This window comes from Nicotiana tabacum, chromosome 1 (genome assembly GCF_000715075.1).
Source record: "Nicotiana tabacum cultivar K326 chromosome 1, ASM71507v2, whole genome shotgun sequence".
Classification (NCBI taxonomy): domain Eukaryota; kingdom Viridiplantae; phylum Streptophyta; class Magnoliopsida; order Solanales; family Solanaceae; genus Nicotiana; species Nicotiana tabacum.
This window is the reverse complement of record NC_134080.1, coordinates 218927993-218945829: the sequence shown is the minus strand read 5'-3', so window position 1 is coordinate 218945829 and position 17837 is coordinate 218927993. Positions and strand designations below refer to the sequence as shown.

Genomic DNA, 17837 nt, shown 5'->3' with positions numbered 1-17837 from the left:
TGGTATGGTATACACACATTTAATTTAAGTAAAAAATTTCTTTACCTATTCTTAAATATTTATCCACTCAAACTAAGAAGCATAAAACAAAATAAAATAATATTTTTATATAATTTTTAAATATATAAGTTTTTATTTTTTTCCTGAATAATACATAAATTTATGTTTTGCTCCTCCTATTCCAAATTCCTTGGCATAAATTGAGATGAAAGGGGTAGAAAATAGTAAAAATGACACTGTATAGCCGCTCTCAATATATATTTTTTGTATATATATATATATATACTTTTTTGTTATAAAATATAAATAATTTCTTGCACGGGCAAAAATAACTCATGAAAAATGTGCTCCAGACATCATATTCTATTCTAGTTCACTGATATTCAGGCAATCTATTCGGACTCTAATGCTGGACGCTAAATCGGCTCCTTACATCGAACCAATCAAAACAAACCCATCCCAATAATAATAATATTCTAGTACAAAACAAATATGGCAGTAGCTTCAGCAGCTCCATTATTAGCAATGAACGGAGCTGTAAAAATGGCGACAAATTCACAGGCATACTTAGAAGGAACAAAGGTCAAAGAAACCAAGACCTTAATAGCCGAATTATGCCGCCATTTTTACAATCAGGGTTGGGTTTCCGGCACCGGCGGCAGCATCACCATTAAAGTTCATGATGATTCCATTCCTAAACCTCAACAGCTTATCGTCATGTCCCCTTCAGGTAAGTACCCAATTACCGTCAGGGTACGGGAAAAGGCCACACCCTAAGAAGTGTGACACAGAATGTAAGCACAGGCGGATCCATAATTTGAAGTTTATGGATTTCTGTCGCAATCTCAAATTAATATACCATAATAACTGGGTTCACCGTTATATATTTATAGATATTTAGTAGAAAATTCTTTAATAAAAATACAACGTCTACGCAAAAGTTACTGGGTTCCCGAGAACCCATACACTATACTCTACATACGCCCCTGAATGCAAGTATTAGTGGCTGTTTTTAGGGCTCAGGCTTCCTTTTAACATCTTAATTTACACCAAAATCAATAAATAGTTTCTTAATTAGTTTGTGTTTAGTACTTCTCTTATGCTTCCTCAATTTCAATTTATGTGGCATACTTCAATTTATGTGATAGCACTTTTTTTTTTTTTTTTTTTGTCTTTGATAGACAATATGTTACCTTTCTACATTTAAAAGTAATTTAACTTCAAAATTCTTATTTTATCCTTAATAGTATAGATTTATAACAAGTGGCGGAGCCACATTGAAGTAAGGGCGCCGGAAAAATACACTATTTTGCTAGATAATTTTTTCTATTTTATATATGTTACTATACGCTTACTCCCCTTGACTTTTCGATGTATCTAATTATTTATATTTTGGCACCCCTTGATGAAAATTCTGGATCCGCCACTACTTATAACCACACAAATGTTCGTGACTTATGGTCAAATGGCACCACATAAATTGGGAAGAAGGGATTAGTTAACTCGGCACAAAATTTAAGAAAAAAAAGAACTTTTGAATCTGTGTGGTCTTAAACATGCCATACATTTGTGTGACAGTAAGATTTTTGAAATGTGTGGTCTTAAATGGGTCGTAACATTTGTGGAACTATAAACGCTTCTCATTAAGGGTAAAATGAGAAGTGTAACTATTATTTTCAAATTTCGAAAGAGTTCATTTTTTGAAATGGAGTAGTGAGTAAATAGTATCACATAAACTAGAACGAATGAAGTAGTTAAATTAAGTTGGTACTCTACTCAATCTCTATCATTATTTAAATAAAATAAAAAATTCTGTTCTTTGAGTTCTGTGTGTTTTTGGGTTGTTTGATTAGGGGTGCAAAAGGAAAGGATGGTGGAAGAGGATATGTATGTGTTGTCTTCAAATGGATCTGTTTTATCTGCACCATTGGCCAAACCGTACCCGTATAAGCCTCCCAAGTGTTCTGATTGTGCTCCTTTGTTTTTAAAGGTACAATTGGTCATCACTGTCATGATTCTTGTTTTGAATTTTTGAGGTTGCCCAATTTGCTATGCTGAATTGAGCTAAAGATAGAATCTTGTGAATGTCTACTACCAAATTTCTGCTTTGGTGTTCTACTTTAGCTAGTGCCAGTTCCATTTGCAAGAATTAGATTTATTAGATAGTTTACCAATCAGTCAACTACGCCTCAATCCCAGATCAGTTTAGCGTCAGCAATTAGATTTATCAGTATCTATGGATAATGTAATTCATGTCCTATATATGAACCAATGCCTGAAGTCAGTGTGCTCGATTTAGAAACTAAGCAAACGTTGTGTAAGCTTTCGGCGGGTGGAGTTAATCAGCATCTGTGCTGGTGGAAAATAGCATGTACCTGTGGAACACTCGAGGTGCCTGAGCTGGACACCATTATTGAAAAAGATGAAATCATCAACTAATTGTCTTGATTCTTGTTTCCAATTTTTAATGTTGACCAATTTGCTGTGTTGAATTGAGCTAAAAATAGAATCTTGTGAATGCAGATTTTTGTTTTGGTGTTCTATTTTAGCATGTGCTGGTTCCGTTTGCTAGAACATAAATTTAGTAGTCAATCAATCAATCAACTACATGTCAATCATAGATCAGTTAGGGGTCAGCAACTGGATTTGTCACTGTGTCTGGATTATGTAAATCATGTAATTTGAACTAGTAACTAAAGACAGAGTGGCCGGCTTAGAAAAATGAGCAAATGGAAAATGAATGGATCAGCTAATTTCATTACTGTCTCCCCCCCCCCCCGGAGGGGGTGGGGGCAAAGCTCAACTTCTTTAAGACTGAAAATGTGCTCTTATATTAGCCAATCTGTGTGCTTGATTCTCCTATTTCGGGTTTGCCGTGGATTCTACCTCCCATAACTTCCACTCTTTTTTCCTTTTTCTCAGGCTTATGAGATGCGTAATGCCGGTGCTGTTATCCATAGTCATGGAATGGAATCCTGTATAGTAACAATGCTCAATCCACTATTAAAAGAATTTCGGGTAAGTATGTGAACTTGGAGAAGCATATAAAGGCTCAAGTTCAACCTGTATCTTCTTAGATAGTCCTCTCTGAGATCTCTAAATTTGCATTCTGAGTATATTTGTTTGATGGTGAATATAGTCTGAGGGTAAAACATATAGTAAAAGAAAAAGATAATAAGAAAGTTATAGACGATTCAACTTTATTCTAGAAAATTCTCAGTATTTCTTGCCTGATACCATATCAAGAATTTAACAATATAATTTGAAAGCAGTCAGAGACAGCAGTTGAATTATGAAACATATTCAGATTAGTGCCTTCTGACCTTCTGTTCTTTATGGTCAATGATTTTAGCTTTCTTTTTATAGATGCTTTTTGTTGGCTGACATTAGCTCGCTCTTCTTTGATAGACAAGGGAAGAATAATACGCAAATAGGAAATTCAACAATAACCAGTATAACAGATGCGTGAAGTGGAAATGAGAAACTCGTTGAAGTATAGTTGGCGGATGGTGTTAATGGATCTTAAGCTGCATGAATGAAGACAGTAGAAATTAGAAGTATGAAAATAAGTTTGTTAGGATTCCTCTTTTTGGGAAAGGTGAGGTCACACATGTGCTTGTGGCATAAATTATCTTGAAAGTCTAAGGGTTTCTCTTTAGCGAATCTACTTGTGTTTGAGACTTCTTAACAATCAACGTGGTCTATTATAGGAGACTAGGACAGTTTTCAGAAAATTTACATTTTAAAGACTTTGTTTTTAAACAGTATAAAGAGATGCTTTTTATCTCCATCTGATTCCACAATATATAAGAGCGAAATCTTGTGTGTCCTTTTTTTTTAAATCTCACTCATATTCTTCTTCATTGTAATTACAGATCACTCATATGGAAATGATCAAAGGAATTCAAGGGCACGGTTACTATGATGAACTTGTGGTCCCTATCATAGAGAACACTGCGCATGAGAGAGAACTCACGGAATCTCTTACAGAAGCAGTATGGCCCTCCATCTTCTTAGAATCTCGTCTACCACACAGCGATATTCGTGCATATGAAAATTATGGATATTCATGCATCTGATATTGGAGCCTTGGTGTAACTGGTAAAGTTGCTGCCATGTGACCAGGAGGTCAATGGTTCGAGCCGTGGAAACAGCCTCTTGCAGAAATGCAGGGTAAGGTTGCGTACGATAGACCCTTATGGTCCGGCCCTTCCCCGAACCCCGCGCATAGTGGGAGATTAGTGCACCGGGCTGCTCTTTTATGCATCTGAGATTGTTGTTATCATGGTTGGCTTCAATTCATACACATATTTGATATTTTGATGGTTTATATTGTATACTTGAATGAATCATGTTGAAAGTGTCAACTTCGTTCCTGTTCTAATTTGGCTGTGATCACAAAACTTCTAGGTAACAGTTCTCAACTGAAAAACTTAGGAAATGTACTGTATTCTGGTACAATTGTTTCATATTATGCACTTCCCCTTCACTACTGAAATTGGTTCAGTACTTATGAACTATACACGGGAGAAAGAATCCGGGCTTCACTTCTTTTTTCCTATTCCTTTATTTTTAATGAACTGCACCAGATACCCCGATCCTAGAAGAGAGGGAAAAGACATCCCTAAAAGGCTAAAATCATTTGATTATTTTTCTCATTCATCTTTGGAGCTGATATTCTCCACTTGATTATAGGCTTTTATTTCAAGTGCAAACTAATGTATCTGTGTTACTGGTAATTGGATTCTAATACTCTTCTATAATCGTACACAAACATTATTATTACTGATTTTTTGGATTAGTAAGAATATTATTGGTAAAACTTAACCAACAGAAATATAGTGCTGGATCTTTAGAGAAGAATGGGGGTTCCGTTCATACAAAAGTAGCAAGTGAAATCCCACATGCTTTTTTCCTCATATCCAGTTCAAAAAAATTGCACCACAGAGCTAAGAAACTCAATAGTCTAGGTAGTAGGTAAACAAATACTAGTATTAAATTAAGTGGCACTAAACAGCAAAACACTGGTAAAAGATGTTTACTATTGACAGAGAATCCAAAACTAGCAGCTCTGGTTTAAGGCGCTATCGCACCAATTCACTTTAGCAAGAACAACCTGATCTAGTCTGAAAATCCTGGTTTGTAAACGAAATCAAGATGCTTTATAGTTTTGGTTTAATGTTTAACTATAGTCTATAAGTCAGTTGTCTATATGCCTAGTGCCAATTGTCATTTGCTCTCAATCTTTCCCTTGAAGGAAAAAGTATTTGCTTATGATCATTTGTCCATGTTGAACAGATCAAAGCTTATCCAAAGACAACGGCCGTGCTGGTCCGAAACCATGGGATATATGTGTGGGGAGATTCCTGGATCAGTGCTAAAACTCAGGTTTGTGTTGTGAAGCAAATTTGTGTTGATCTTTCGAGGCATGATTAATTCCTATTGTCTAAAAGTAATAGTGATTGATAGCTATGGCATTTCGCCATATTATTCTACAAACTAACTGCTATATTCACATTTTGATTTGCTCCTTCCCTGTACCTCCCTCTTTTTTTTTTCTTTTTCTTTTTTTTTTTTTTTGGGGGGGGGGGGGGGGGGGGGGTTTGCTTCACTCTTATTTTTGAACTCTTCTAATTGACATCCTATCCTCCAGGCTGAGTGTTACCACTATCTATTTGATGCTGCAATTAAGCTTAATCAGTTGGGACTGGACTGGACAACACCAACTCACGGTCCTATTCATAACTCCAATGGTGCTTTAAGCAGTACCCGAAATGTCAAAACGTCTGCAAAAGTAGGTGGTCTTTCTTTGAGTGGCGACATTGAGCCATTATGGGTAAGCATTTGAAAATTACCATCCTCTAGTTTTTTGATATTTTGGTTTAAGCTTCATATGCATATAATTTTAGCTCTGGTTGCATGCTTGCATAGTGATTTTTATAGTTTGGTGCAGCGCTGCGTCGTTCTGGATATTGAGGGAACCACGACACCCATATCATTTGTTACAGATGTTCTTTTTCCTTATGCTCGTGATAATGTGGGGAGACATTTGGATGCAACATATGATTCAGCAGAAACCCAGGAGGATATTAAGCTTCTAAGAGCTCAAGTAAGATAAATCTCGAGCTGAGCTCTAGCTATTATTACTCATCCATTAGATAAGGACCATCCATTTGAATTTTCCGCTTGCAAGAAAATAAATGCTTTTTATAAATACTGACTAGTACGTCATCTTGCATTTTGCACTCCCAACAATACGCGGTTATACATATATCTGATAATAAAGCTAAGATGAACGTGCTTTGCCTTTCTGAATTCAATTATACTAGAAAAGAGCAATGATTTAAAGGGTATCTCTCGAGCTCATTTGTGCTGCAGACGGGATTGGATAATGAGGGTATTGAGGAAGGAGTGGTGCTGCTGTCGATGAACTTCGATAATCTCAAGATTAAGAGTTTGGTTCTTTGGATCAAAGCAGTGTTGGACTTGGGTTCAAGTATTCTTTTTACATGACAACAGGCATAAAACTACAACAACAACAACAACAACAACAACAACAACCCAGTGTAATCCCACAAGTGGGGTCTGGGGTGGGTAATATGTACGCAGACCTTACCTCTACCCGAGAGGCAGAGAGGTTGTTTCCAGGAGACCCTCGGCTCAAAGAGGCAACAAGAGACACTATATTAGTACTATCAATAGACTCATAATAAAACAACATAAAATACCATGAAATCCATAACATAACATAAATGCCATAAAAAACAAAGTAACAGCAATATAAGAGATATAGGAAATACGAGAAGGACAACAGGCATAAAACTAAGATATGAAAACTATAGCTGAATAAAATTAGAACCCCACTAATGTGCTATTCTTGCCGAGGGTCTATTGGAAACAGCCTCTCTATCTCCACAAGGTAGGGGTAAGGATGCATATATACTACCCTCCCCAGTCCCCACTATGTGGGATTATACTGGGTTTGTTGTTGTTGTACTACTGTACTATTCTTCTTATATCAAAACATGATTTCGATATTTTTTCACAAGTAAAAACTGTCCCGTATACATGTTGTACTTAAAAAGCTGTAATTCATAATTAGGTACTATGCGGTAAAACCAACTTAATTTTGCCTCCTTTGCGCTCTTCTTTCAGGTACAAGCAGATTTGGAAAATGGTGTTGTCGGTGCTGTACCTATCCCCTCTGATGATGCTGGGAAGGAGGAAGTAATTGCAGCTTTGGTTACCAATGTCGAGGCAATGATTAAAGCTGACCGAAAGATTACTGCCTTAAAGGAGTTACAGGTAAGAGAATGGCATTGAAGTTAATTTTTCCCTTGTCTCATCTAAATACAATTTGTGCTTGGCTTCATATTCAGGGGCATATATGGCAAACCGGATTTCAAAATAATGAGTTAGAGGCAGTTGTTTTTGATGATGTGCCCGAAGCTCTTGAGAGATGGACTGCTTTAGGCCTCAAGGTTTATCCCATTATCCCCTTGTTTCATAAATTGGACTATTACTAGTATTAATATTGTTATAGCATGTCTCTGTAAGGTGAGAATGGAATTTATCCTTTCAAGATAGGTATAGTCAAACCTCGCTGTAACAACCTCATTTGTTTTGTTATTTTTCGGCTGCTATAGTGAAGTGCTGTTACAGAGGATATATATTATATAATAACATACAAATCGGTTCCGAGAAAAATATGGCTTTTATAGTGAATGATTGTTATATAAGGATGTTGTTACGGAGAGATCTGACTGTATATCCGTATGAGCGACTACACCCATCTTTATATGTTTTGGCCACGTCCCTTTCACAAAGACCTAGTGTTGGATTATGATCAAAAAGAATTCTCTCTATTATACCTTATCCAAAATCATGAACGGCTCGAGCCAGCTGCATTAAGTGCTTTCTTCTTCATTGTCCTGTCGAGATGTATTTTGAAGTATATAAAATGGCTAGTTATTTTGTCCCTAAGGTGTACATATACTCAAGTGGAAGCAGATTGGCACAAAGGCTTATCTTTGGTTACACAAACTATGGAGACCTGAGAAAATATCTCTGTGGATTTTTTGATACAACAGTGGGGTAAATTTCCTACCTTTCAGCAGGACCGGCATCTCTGATTTTAAAGCAATATCCTGATATCTTTTCATGTGAAGTAATTGATGTTTCTTCTATATGTTGTAGGAATAAGAGAGAAACAAAAAGTTACACTGAGATTACGGCATCCTTGGGGGTAGATAATCCATCTGAGATTTTATTTGTGACGGATGTCTATCAAGAAGCCATAGCTGCAAAGGCAGCAGGTAATGTTCTGCTTGTTTTAGTATGAAATATTCTCTACTTTTCAGTTGCAAGCTATCCCCCTTCCTACCATTAAAAGGGGCAGCCCGGTGCACTAAGCTCCCCTATGCATGGGGTCCAGGGAAGGGCCAAACCACAGGGGTCTATTGCACGTAGCCGTATCCTGCATTTCTGCAAGAGGCTGTTTCCACAGCTCGAACCCATGACCACTTGATCACATGACAACAACTTTACCGGTTACGCCAAGGCTCCTCTTCATCCCCCTTCCTACCATTATTCCCAACTTAAAAACTCACATAAAAGTAATAGCGTTTTGTTGGCTACAATCACCACATAACTAATGCAGCTTTTGGTTGGCGGTATTAAATTAAGTTATGTAGGAAATTTGTGTATTTTATGCGATATTTCGATGAAATTTCTGACTTGTTTCCTTCATTCAGGTTTGGAAGTGATAATCTCAGTCAGGCCAGGGAATGGACCTCTACCAGAAAATCATGGCTTCAGGACAATCACATCCTTTTCAGAGATCTAAAGATGGAATATATTACTCTGTAACATTTTCCGCGTGCTTTATTACGTTAAATAAATAAACAAGTTGGTGAAGCTTTCATCCCCCCCCCCCCAAATAAAAAAGAAGAAAAAGACAATTATCGTAATAGCTATCGTAGTATTTGGACTGTATAAAATTTTAGGGTACTATGGTTAGTGCGCATAGTTGAGGGTTTATAGGAAATAACCTCTTTGCCCGTCCAGAGTAAGGGTAAGGCTGCATACATCTCACCCTCCCCAAACCCCCCACTTGTGAGAATACACTGGGTCGTTTTTGTACGGTTAGTGTGCATAGAACATGGGGGTAGGCAGGTAATAAAAAAACACATCCTTCGGCAGAAAATTATACGGTGTAGATACGTAAAAAAAATATGTGTATATAATATATGTTGAATCCCCTTAGTAAAAATTCTGGCTCTCGCCACTGATTACAAAAGAAACACCCAGACGATATATCTCTAAGCAAATATCAAAATTTGAAATGCCTAATCTCTAAGCAAATGTCAAAACCTGAAACTACACTGTCAAAACCAAAAAAAAGTATAATTACTATTTCTGAAGTATCTCGGACCTGCCTCATCTACCAGCAACATTATAACTATCCCATCCCTATAGTCTAGGACGCAAGAAAAAATAAAAAAATAAAAAAGGAATAACTTAAAGTTACTACACTAACGTTGTTATTGCAACATATCTGAGAATAACCACGTTTTCCCTCTTCTACTTCATTCTAATTTCGACGTCAATAATATCCTAGAGTACATACTTGTATGCCGCGACAAGAAGTAACAGCAACACCAGAGCGGCAGGAGCAGCACACTGCCAGTAGTTTCTTCCCTTCTTGCATTTTAATATTACTTTAGGAATCTCCGAGCCTTTTGCTCTATGCCTAACAATGTTCTCTTTGCGCTCCTTGATCTTAGGGCCTACCGGAGTTTCAACCTTTTCCTCCGCCTTCTCTTCCTCAGCTGTCTCAGTTGGATCCACTATAGGATCCTGACCTGTAACAACAGCACCAGCCTTTCTCCTCGCTTTCTTTTCAAGGTCCTGAAAAGTATTAAAAGCACTAGATAAGTCAAGAGCCAAAGTAGATTTATACAATATGAAACTAAAAAAGGGCAGCCCGGTGCACTAAGCTCCCGCTATGTGCGGGTCCTGGAAGGGCCCGACCACAAGGGTCTATCGTACGCAGCTTTACCCTGCATTTCTGCAAGAGACTGTTTCCACGGCTCAAACCCATGACCTCCTGGTCACATGATAGCAACTTTACCAGTTACGCCAAGGCTCCCCTTCCAATATGAAACTAAAAGAGACAGTAATATCATAAGGAATCTGGAAAGATAATTTCCTTGAGCTTCTTTTCAGCTATCCTTTCAGCTTCTTTCTGAGCTTTTAATGCTGCTTTAGCAGCTGCTTTCTCAGCCAACTTCTTCTTCCTCTCCATTGCCTGCCTATTTTTTGCTATTTCCTCTTCTCTCTTCATCTCTCTCAATTTTACTTCATCAACACTGTTCCGCTTGACATTAGTATCCTCGGGTAGCTTTTCTAAACCATAGACTTCTTCGTTGCCATCAATGAAATCAAAATCTTCTGTCAGAGTACTCGCGTTTTTGCCATTTGCATCTTTCAGCTCCTTGCTATTCTTCTCTTTTTGTACCTCCCGTGTCGAGGAAGCATCAAGTTTTGCGGTAGAGATGGGATCTTCCTTTGGTGGATTCACATTAGTTCTCCGTGCAACCTCTGTCTGTGACGCAGTCCGCGCCTCTGGTGACACTAGAGGCTTCTCATCAGGGTTCCTCATCCTGCCATCCTTGCTCAACTGCCTAATGTCAAGCGATGCCAAAATTCTCCTCCCGTAATCATCTCTAAAAGCCTTATCAACACTCCAGAGAGACATGAAGTTCTCGACCTAAAGACATAAAAACAATTGTCAACACAAAGATATGCAAAGCAAAAAAAATTGGGATAATTACCCTATTGGGCCGCCCTCCAAAATAATAGCCGGCGAATGTATATGTTTTGTATATTAAGTATAAATATGCATATAATACAAAAAAATATACATATAGTATAAATATTATATACATAGTCAGTTTATATGTTTTGTATACGTTGGACCAAGCATACCTCCATCAGTGAAAGTTCTTTAAGGGCTTCAATATCCTTCTTATCTGCAAGCTGTTTGGCTTTCTGTAACATCGTGGAGTTTTTGTAGAAAGGAGAATTCTGGAGAAAAAAAATTGAAGGACATACTTATCAAAATCAATCCAGATAAACTTATCTATCTACAAAGTTGCAGCAAATGAAAAACCATTAATATTCAGATTATCAGATGCACTGGAAAATTTTCTGATGGATGAGATGAATTTGAAACAGTGTATTTGTGTTAAAAAATTCATTAAATATGAACAAATATTAAACTTAGAACTCAGTTATTAGCACTTGAAATAGTCGTTCTAAATCTAGAACCCATAATGTTTAAATTCCTGGCTCCGCCTCTGTTTGTAATGTCAAAGGAAACTGCAGAGTTTCTATTTATATTTCCCATGTTGTCTTCACCCTATGGAGCTGAATAATACATAATAGATAACTAAACATCATTTTACCTCACAAAAGAAGAAAGAGTTTTTGATAGAAAGGTATACAATTCATAAGATGCTTGCAAGCTCGTAATCACACATATGTTTCATATAAACCAGTAGTGATAGGATATTTCAGTCAACAAAGGAAAGGAGAAAAGCATACCCCTTCATCACGTTGTTTTCTCAATTCAAGAATATGTTCGTAAGTGCTTTCTCTCTTCTGTACTATTTCCTTCACTTCCTCATCCAATGACTTGATCTGCTTTGTTATGTCATCAATGTGATCATCCAGTTTCTTAAGCTTGGCCTTTACCACCTGTTGCTCCTTACGGACTCCATCTAAGTCAACACTTATAAGCTACAGCGGATGAAGTATTTGAAGAGTTATTAGTTATCAAGGCATACCAATAAAAGGCCAAAAAAATAATAGTCGGCAAATGTATATGTTTTGTATATCAAGTAGTGTATATTAGAAAAGCTAGGGAGCGCGCTTCGCCTCGCTTAATCTGTGCTTCAATGTAAGCAAGGCACTAAGGCGTGTCCCTTATTTCCCATGAGTTCTGTCTTGAATCGGGCAGTATTAAACAACAATAATAATCGACAAATAAGTGTATTAGTTGTTACGTAAAACATCATGAGTGAATTTGTTACTCTTTTTCCTTGAATTACATATATATATTTATTTTTACCCTTCATTGCGCCTTTTTTTAAATAGCCCACATTTTAATTGTGCTTTGCGCTTAAAGCCCCAATATACTTGGAGCACTTTTTAGAGCTTTTCGCTTTTGACAATGCTGATATTAAGTATAAATTACATATAATATACATAAATGTACATATAATATACATAATTATACATATAATATACATAATCAGCATATATGTTTTGTATATTTGGGCTAGAGCCCGTAATAATTTTTGGCCGACGGGTCAAAAGTGAAAAAAGCCCTTTATTATTTAAGCCAGGAAACCAGAAATTTTGCTACCATAAAAGAAAGCAAATAAATTTCAGAGCCTTACTTTGACCTGGTTTTGAATTGATTCCTTGTCACCTTTCGATTCCAGAATATCTGCTCTCGTAGCAGCATTCTTTTTAACATTTTCCCTTGTTCCTTCAAGTAGCTTGATTTCCCTGAGAATTTGCTTCTCTTCATTCAGAGGAATGCTTTCATGTTGAATGCGGTACTCCAGGCTTTTGATCTAATGAATTTCCAAAAGTAAGGAAAAATATTATTAACATCATGTGTTTCAATTACTCAGCTTGATAAAGGTAAGTCGAAGCGGAAAGAAAAAGAGCAAAGAAAACTAAAGCTTACGAGATTGTTAAGCTCCTCCTCAGATGAACACAGACTATAACCCCTCTCTGTGCCGGTATTCCTAGCACCACGGAGCTCGCCCAAGGCATCGTGCAGCGGTTTGACTTCCTTTCTTTTCTCATCAATCTTTGTCCAAAACTGCTGATTCTCAGCTCTTAGAGATTTCCTTTGCTCAATGAGCTGCGCTCTATCTGCCTGCAGCCAAGGACTTATTTCATTAGTTTTACAATACCCTCTGCAAAGAAGAGTTCGGGCGAACCTGCAGCTAACTTAAGAGGGCCTGGTATGGGCAGCCCGGTGCACTAAGCTCCCGCTATGCGCGGGGTCCGGGGAAGGGCCGGACCACAAGGGTCTATTGTACGCAACCTTACCCTGCATTTCTGCAAGAGGCTGTTTCCACGGCTTGAACCCGTGACCTCCAGGTCACATGGCAGCAACTTTACCAGCTACGCCAAGGCTCCCCTTCCATAAGAGGGCCTGGTATAAAGGTAATATATAACATGCTATTTCTGAAAGTTCATCAGCACTAAGTCGTTAAGGCAAAATTAAAGTGCATGATTACCTAACATTGATGTTGAAAAGGGATTAATATTGAATAGAATGTTTTTACACATTTATAGATGTATTCACATTCAAAGTATCAAATCATCAGCCAAAAGCAGATAATAGTGACACTCACCCTTATGAGCTTTAATTTTTCAATAATCTGCGATTTTGCTTTGTTCTTTTTCTGTAGCTCGATTTCGGCCTGTTCTATTTTGGACTTCAGCTTTTGGTCTTCAAATCTCCGATATTTGACAATGTAGAAAGAATGGACCTGTTTTTCTTGAGGCCATTCATCAACTGCATTTTCCCGGAGGCTGATTAAAGGAACTCTCTTCCGTTCCTCCTTAATTGGTTCTTCAGTACCATGAGAGCCAAATTTTACGGGATCGGTAACCCCGGCAACATGATTCATTTTCCCATTTTCTTTCAGAATGTTGTTCTGTTCAATACCAGTTTCAGCTAAAATATGGGCTAACTGAGATCCCACATCTATACCCATGATTACTACTGGAGCACAAACCAGAAGTTGCCTTCAACGATCTCCGATCCTGAAGTAAATGGAACATACTAATTATGAACTAGCATCAGAGCAGTAATGTCTCCGGGATATACAGAAGAATTGATGGGACAAAAGATAAATGTCAATTGGCCGAACTTTACGGTAAAAAAATACCTAGTTGACACTAGATTGTGATGTGAAAATCAACTAGCATGATTCTTCCCACAGAATCCTAGTACAACCACCTAAAATAACTACTCTCTCCATCCAAATTTATATGAAAATCAACTACGGTGATTCTTCCCACAGAATCCTAGTACAACCACCTAAAATAACTACTCTCTCCATCCAAATTTACGTGACGGTAGTCAGATTTTGAGGGTCCAATGAGTTTTTCTTGACCGTGATTTTTTCATGTCTTTAAATATTTTAAATTACTACTTATTGTGACTTATAGTACTTTTTACGTAGTTTCCAAATATGTAAATTTTATTTCAAAAAATCAAAGATCCTATGTCCGAATTCATGGTTTGACTCTCGAAAACCGAACTATGACACATAAATTGCGACACAAAGAGTATGTGATATAAATACAAATTGAATAGACCTTTGTGTGAGACGTGCTCTAACTATGACACATAAATTAGCTGAGATACTCACTCTATGCCGCATTCTCTTTGAAAAAAATATTTACACAATCAGGGTAAGTTTTTAGGTATTGCTGTTAACCTCTTGATAATCATTAATTGGTAATCTGATAAAAACAGTAACTAACCTACTATCACAAGCTAAAATTCATTAGCGCAAAGAATATAATTTAAATCCTACTGTGCAAGTATATATAACTTAAATCCTATTGGAAATAGCAAGTAAAGATTAGATTTTTAGTAAAGAAATCATCCATAGAATCAAGAATTACACATGCAGTGATGCAAACAAATGCAGAAAGCAATCAAAACAAGTTTAAATTGGCAATAATAACACAAATACTACTAACCCTAAATCCCAAACTAGTTGGGATCAACTAAATACTCAATAATTCCCCTGAATTCAATCAAAAAAATAGAACCCTTATTTCAATTGTTTGAAGAAAAAAAACATGAAGGGACTTACCAGTAATAGGAAAAACTAAGGCAAAAGAAGCTTAAGAAATACTCTCAATTGGAGAATGCCGTGATAAAGAGAAATTAGAGACAAAAATAACTAAACAGATTTTAACTATTTATGGAGATTATGGACATTGTAGTCATGTTGGAATAGGAATGTGAGAACAAATTTTTTGTTTTGTTTTTATTTTTGGTTAATCCAAATTCACTAAATCAGATTCTGTCGTGGAAAAGCTTATTTAAGTGGGAATTTGTTCCTACCGAAATTTTTTAAGAAATTACTTTGGATTTTTTTATTGTGGTTCTTTTGGATAATGTTGTATTCTGGGTCGGGCCCGAGCCTAAATGGGCCAAACGGGCGGGGCTTAACGGGCCTGGGCTTAGCGGGTCTGGGCTCTGGTGGTCCCGGGCCTCACGGTCCCGGGCTTCGTGGGCTCAACGGGTGGAACCAGCCCGGGACGGGCCTAAGCCCATATTGTCCTGTGCTAAACGGGTCGGGCTCGTGGGCTTAGCGGGCCTAACGGGCTTTTTTATTTCCGGATCTTTTTTTTTGTTTAAGGCAATTTCTTGTAAACCATATCATGGCTATATAAATAATATATATGTAATATATATGTAGAAATCTAATTATTAAAGTGCTTGACGAAAAAGTAAAATAACAAAACAATAGTAAAACTAAATTGTCATGCATAATAAATTAATAAGAAAGTACAACATGAAGCATAAATACGTCTAATAATTTTAAAATAACACAAATTGTTGAAATATCTTAAAGACGAATTTGCGGATAAATACCATCAACACAATACGTTATATGCCTCCTTAAAATGCCTGTGGTACACCCTGAACGAAAATTTAAGACTCTTCCACGGTTCTTGCATTTTAATAGTTGGCCTTCTTCATTTTCTTCAAACACTTCATAGTAGTGCGAAACAAATAAGCGCACTCTTTCAGGTCTGGGTCGGGGAGCCGGGGGAAGGGTAGTAGGTTGGCCACTACTTTCACCAATTTTAGCTTTGCCATTACCACCAAAAATATTTTTCAAAGAAAATGCCATATTAATTATAATTATACTAAATAAAACTAACAAAACTATAATATTAAAACTTAAGAGTTGGAACGCATTTACCGAATTGCCGAACAACTTCTTGAAAATTGAAAATCGTTGAAGACTTGAATACTTCAATTCACCAACTTCACAATTTTTCACGAAATTTCAACAATAAAATAAGCAAGTATAGTAGAGAGATTGAGAGAGATTGATGAATTGGTGAGTAAAAATGAAAGAATGAGGGGGTATTTATAGTTGAGAAATGGGAAAAAATATAATTATATAAAGTTTGGGGGTCAAATGGCTATTTTTTAAACTTCCAAACGTTCAAAATTGTAGCCCAACGGCTATAATTTTAATTTTTGACCGTTGCTATTTTTTTAAAAAAAAAAAATTAAAAAGTATTTGTTAGGCTCGTTAGGCCCGGTAAGACCGGCCCAAGCCCGCCAGCCGGTCCCGGGCTTTTTTACGATACCCGGCCCGCCACGGGCTTTTTGCACCATTAGGGACCGGCCCGCCAGGCCCGTTAGGACCGCGGGCCCGGTCCGGTCCCGTCCCAGCCCGATCCACCGTACAACATTACTTTTGGAATCGAGGAATCATATTGTGTGGAAAAAAAATAGGGTCCATAATATATATAGCGCAGTGAAATATTACTCTTTATTTGTAAGTTAAATGGGCCAGAAGATATAGCGTCCTTATTTAGAGCGTTATATTGTAGCGCAGTACATAAGGGCGCTATACCTACATAAATAAACGGTCCAGAACCTCCCCCATTAAAAAACAAAAAAACCAGCCCCCCTCCCCCATTTTTAACCCAAAACAACTTGGTTGGAGCCCACCGGTCCCACAAAAAGTGTAGATTCTCAGTCCCACATCGTATCTAAGGCGTTATCTCGTAGTGGGTTGCTCGTTTCGACTCCAAATCACCAAATTTTTAACTTTTCAAAAAATTAAAATCGAGGTATTCCGACTTATTTTTTGTTAAAACTCATATATAAAAAATACTTATTAGTTGCTTTTTACTGTATTCTATGTTATTTCGTGATTGTTTTGGGATTTAATTAATTTGTTATTTTTTAGCTAGATTATAGTATTAATGTGCTAAACAAAATTACGAGTAAAATAGAGAAATTGTTATTTGTGTTAAAAAATGTTAATTAGTTAATTTTTACTGTGGTATATGTTTTTTTTGTGATTAAATTAATTTGTTATTTTTATCTGGTTTAGATTATTTATTTGCTAAAAGATTAGTAAAATAGATAAATTGTTATTTTAGAAATAATTAATCTTATTTAGATGTTATTGTTGTACATATATGAATATGTGACTTTAGTTCCCTGTAGTGGTATGTTGTACCCGTAATTTTAATGTAGTGCTCGTATTTATAATATAGTGCCCTTTTAGCGTAGTAAAATATGGTTCCCTTTAGCGTAGTATCTTTGTAGTTATTGAAATTAATCATTTAATTATCTGTTAAACCCAAAAATATCTGGAAAAAACTGATAGTTCTAACACAAACTCTCTAGAATTCTAGTCAACAAACGTAAGAAAATAACATTAAAAAATAACAATATTTGTCAAACTAAGTATTGTTATATGAGTATTTAATAATTAAATCTTGTTAGTTATGAAAATTAACTATTTAATTTTATTATAGTCAAAAATAGGTGAGTATCAAACAAACATATAAAATAATAAACTAACATATAAAATAAGAAACAAACATATAAAATAGTAAATTAACATATAAAATATAAAATTATAATATAGAAGATGTATCAATCTAATTAACAATATAGCAAAAATATCGAATAAATTTTAATATTAAAGATATTGCAATATATTTAAAGATGTTAAGCAATGAAAAAGAAA

At 36.4% G+C, this 17837-nt stretch overlaps 2 protein-coding genes across 2 annotated transcripts; one reads left to right on the top strand and one right to left on the bottom strand.

Annotated features, from left to right (window-relative positions):
- Positions 1-324: 324 nt before the first annotated feature.
- LOC107797741 (putative bifunctional methylthioribulose-1-phosphate dehydratase/enolase-phosphatase E1 1) lies at positions 325-8916 on the top strand. Its single transcript, XM_016620667.2, has 12 exons — positions 325-730; positions 1854-1990; positions 2923-3018; positions 3876-3995; positions 5299-5388; positions 5654-5836; positions 5954-6109; positions 7156-7305; positions 7380-7481; positions 7985-8094; positions 8197-8315; positions 8754-8916. The coding sequence occupies exons 1-12, from the start codon at positions 493-495 to the stop codon at positions 8843-8845; spliced, it is 1593 nt and encodes a 530-aa protein (XP_016476153.2). The 5' UTR covers positions 325-492; the 3' UTR covers positions 8846-8916.
- Positions 8917-9473: 557 nt separating this feature from the next.
- On the bottom strand, positions 9474-15056 carry LOC107797740 (proton pump-interactor 1). Its single transcript, XM_075257262.1, has 8 exons — positions 14919-15056; positions 13440-13854; positions 12761-12955; positions 12465-12644; positions 11608-11802; positions 10990-11088; positions 10208-10771; positions 9474-9906 (listed from the first exon to the last, which is right to left on the bottom strand). Exons 2-8 carry the CDS (start codon positions 13803-13805, stop codon positions 9616-9618), a joined length of 1890 nt encoding a protein of 629 aa, XP_075113363.1. The 5' UTR covers positions 13806-13854; positions 14919-15056; the 3' UTR covers positions 9474-9615.
- Positions 15057-17837: the final 2781 nt, after the last annotated feature.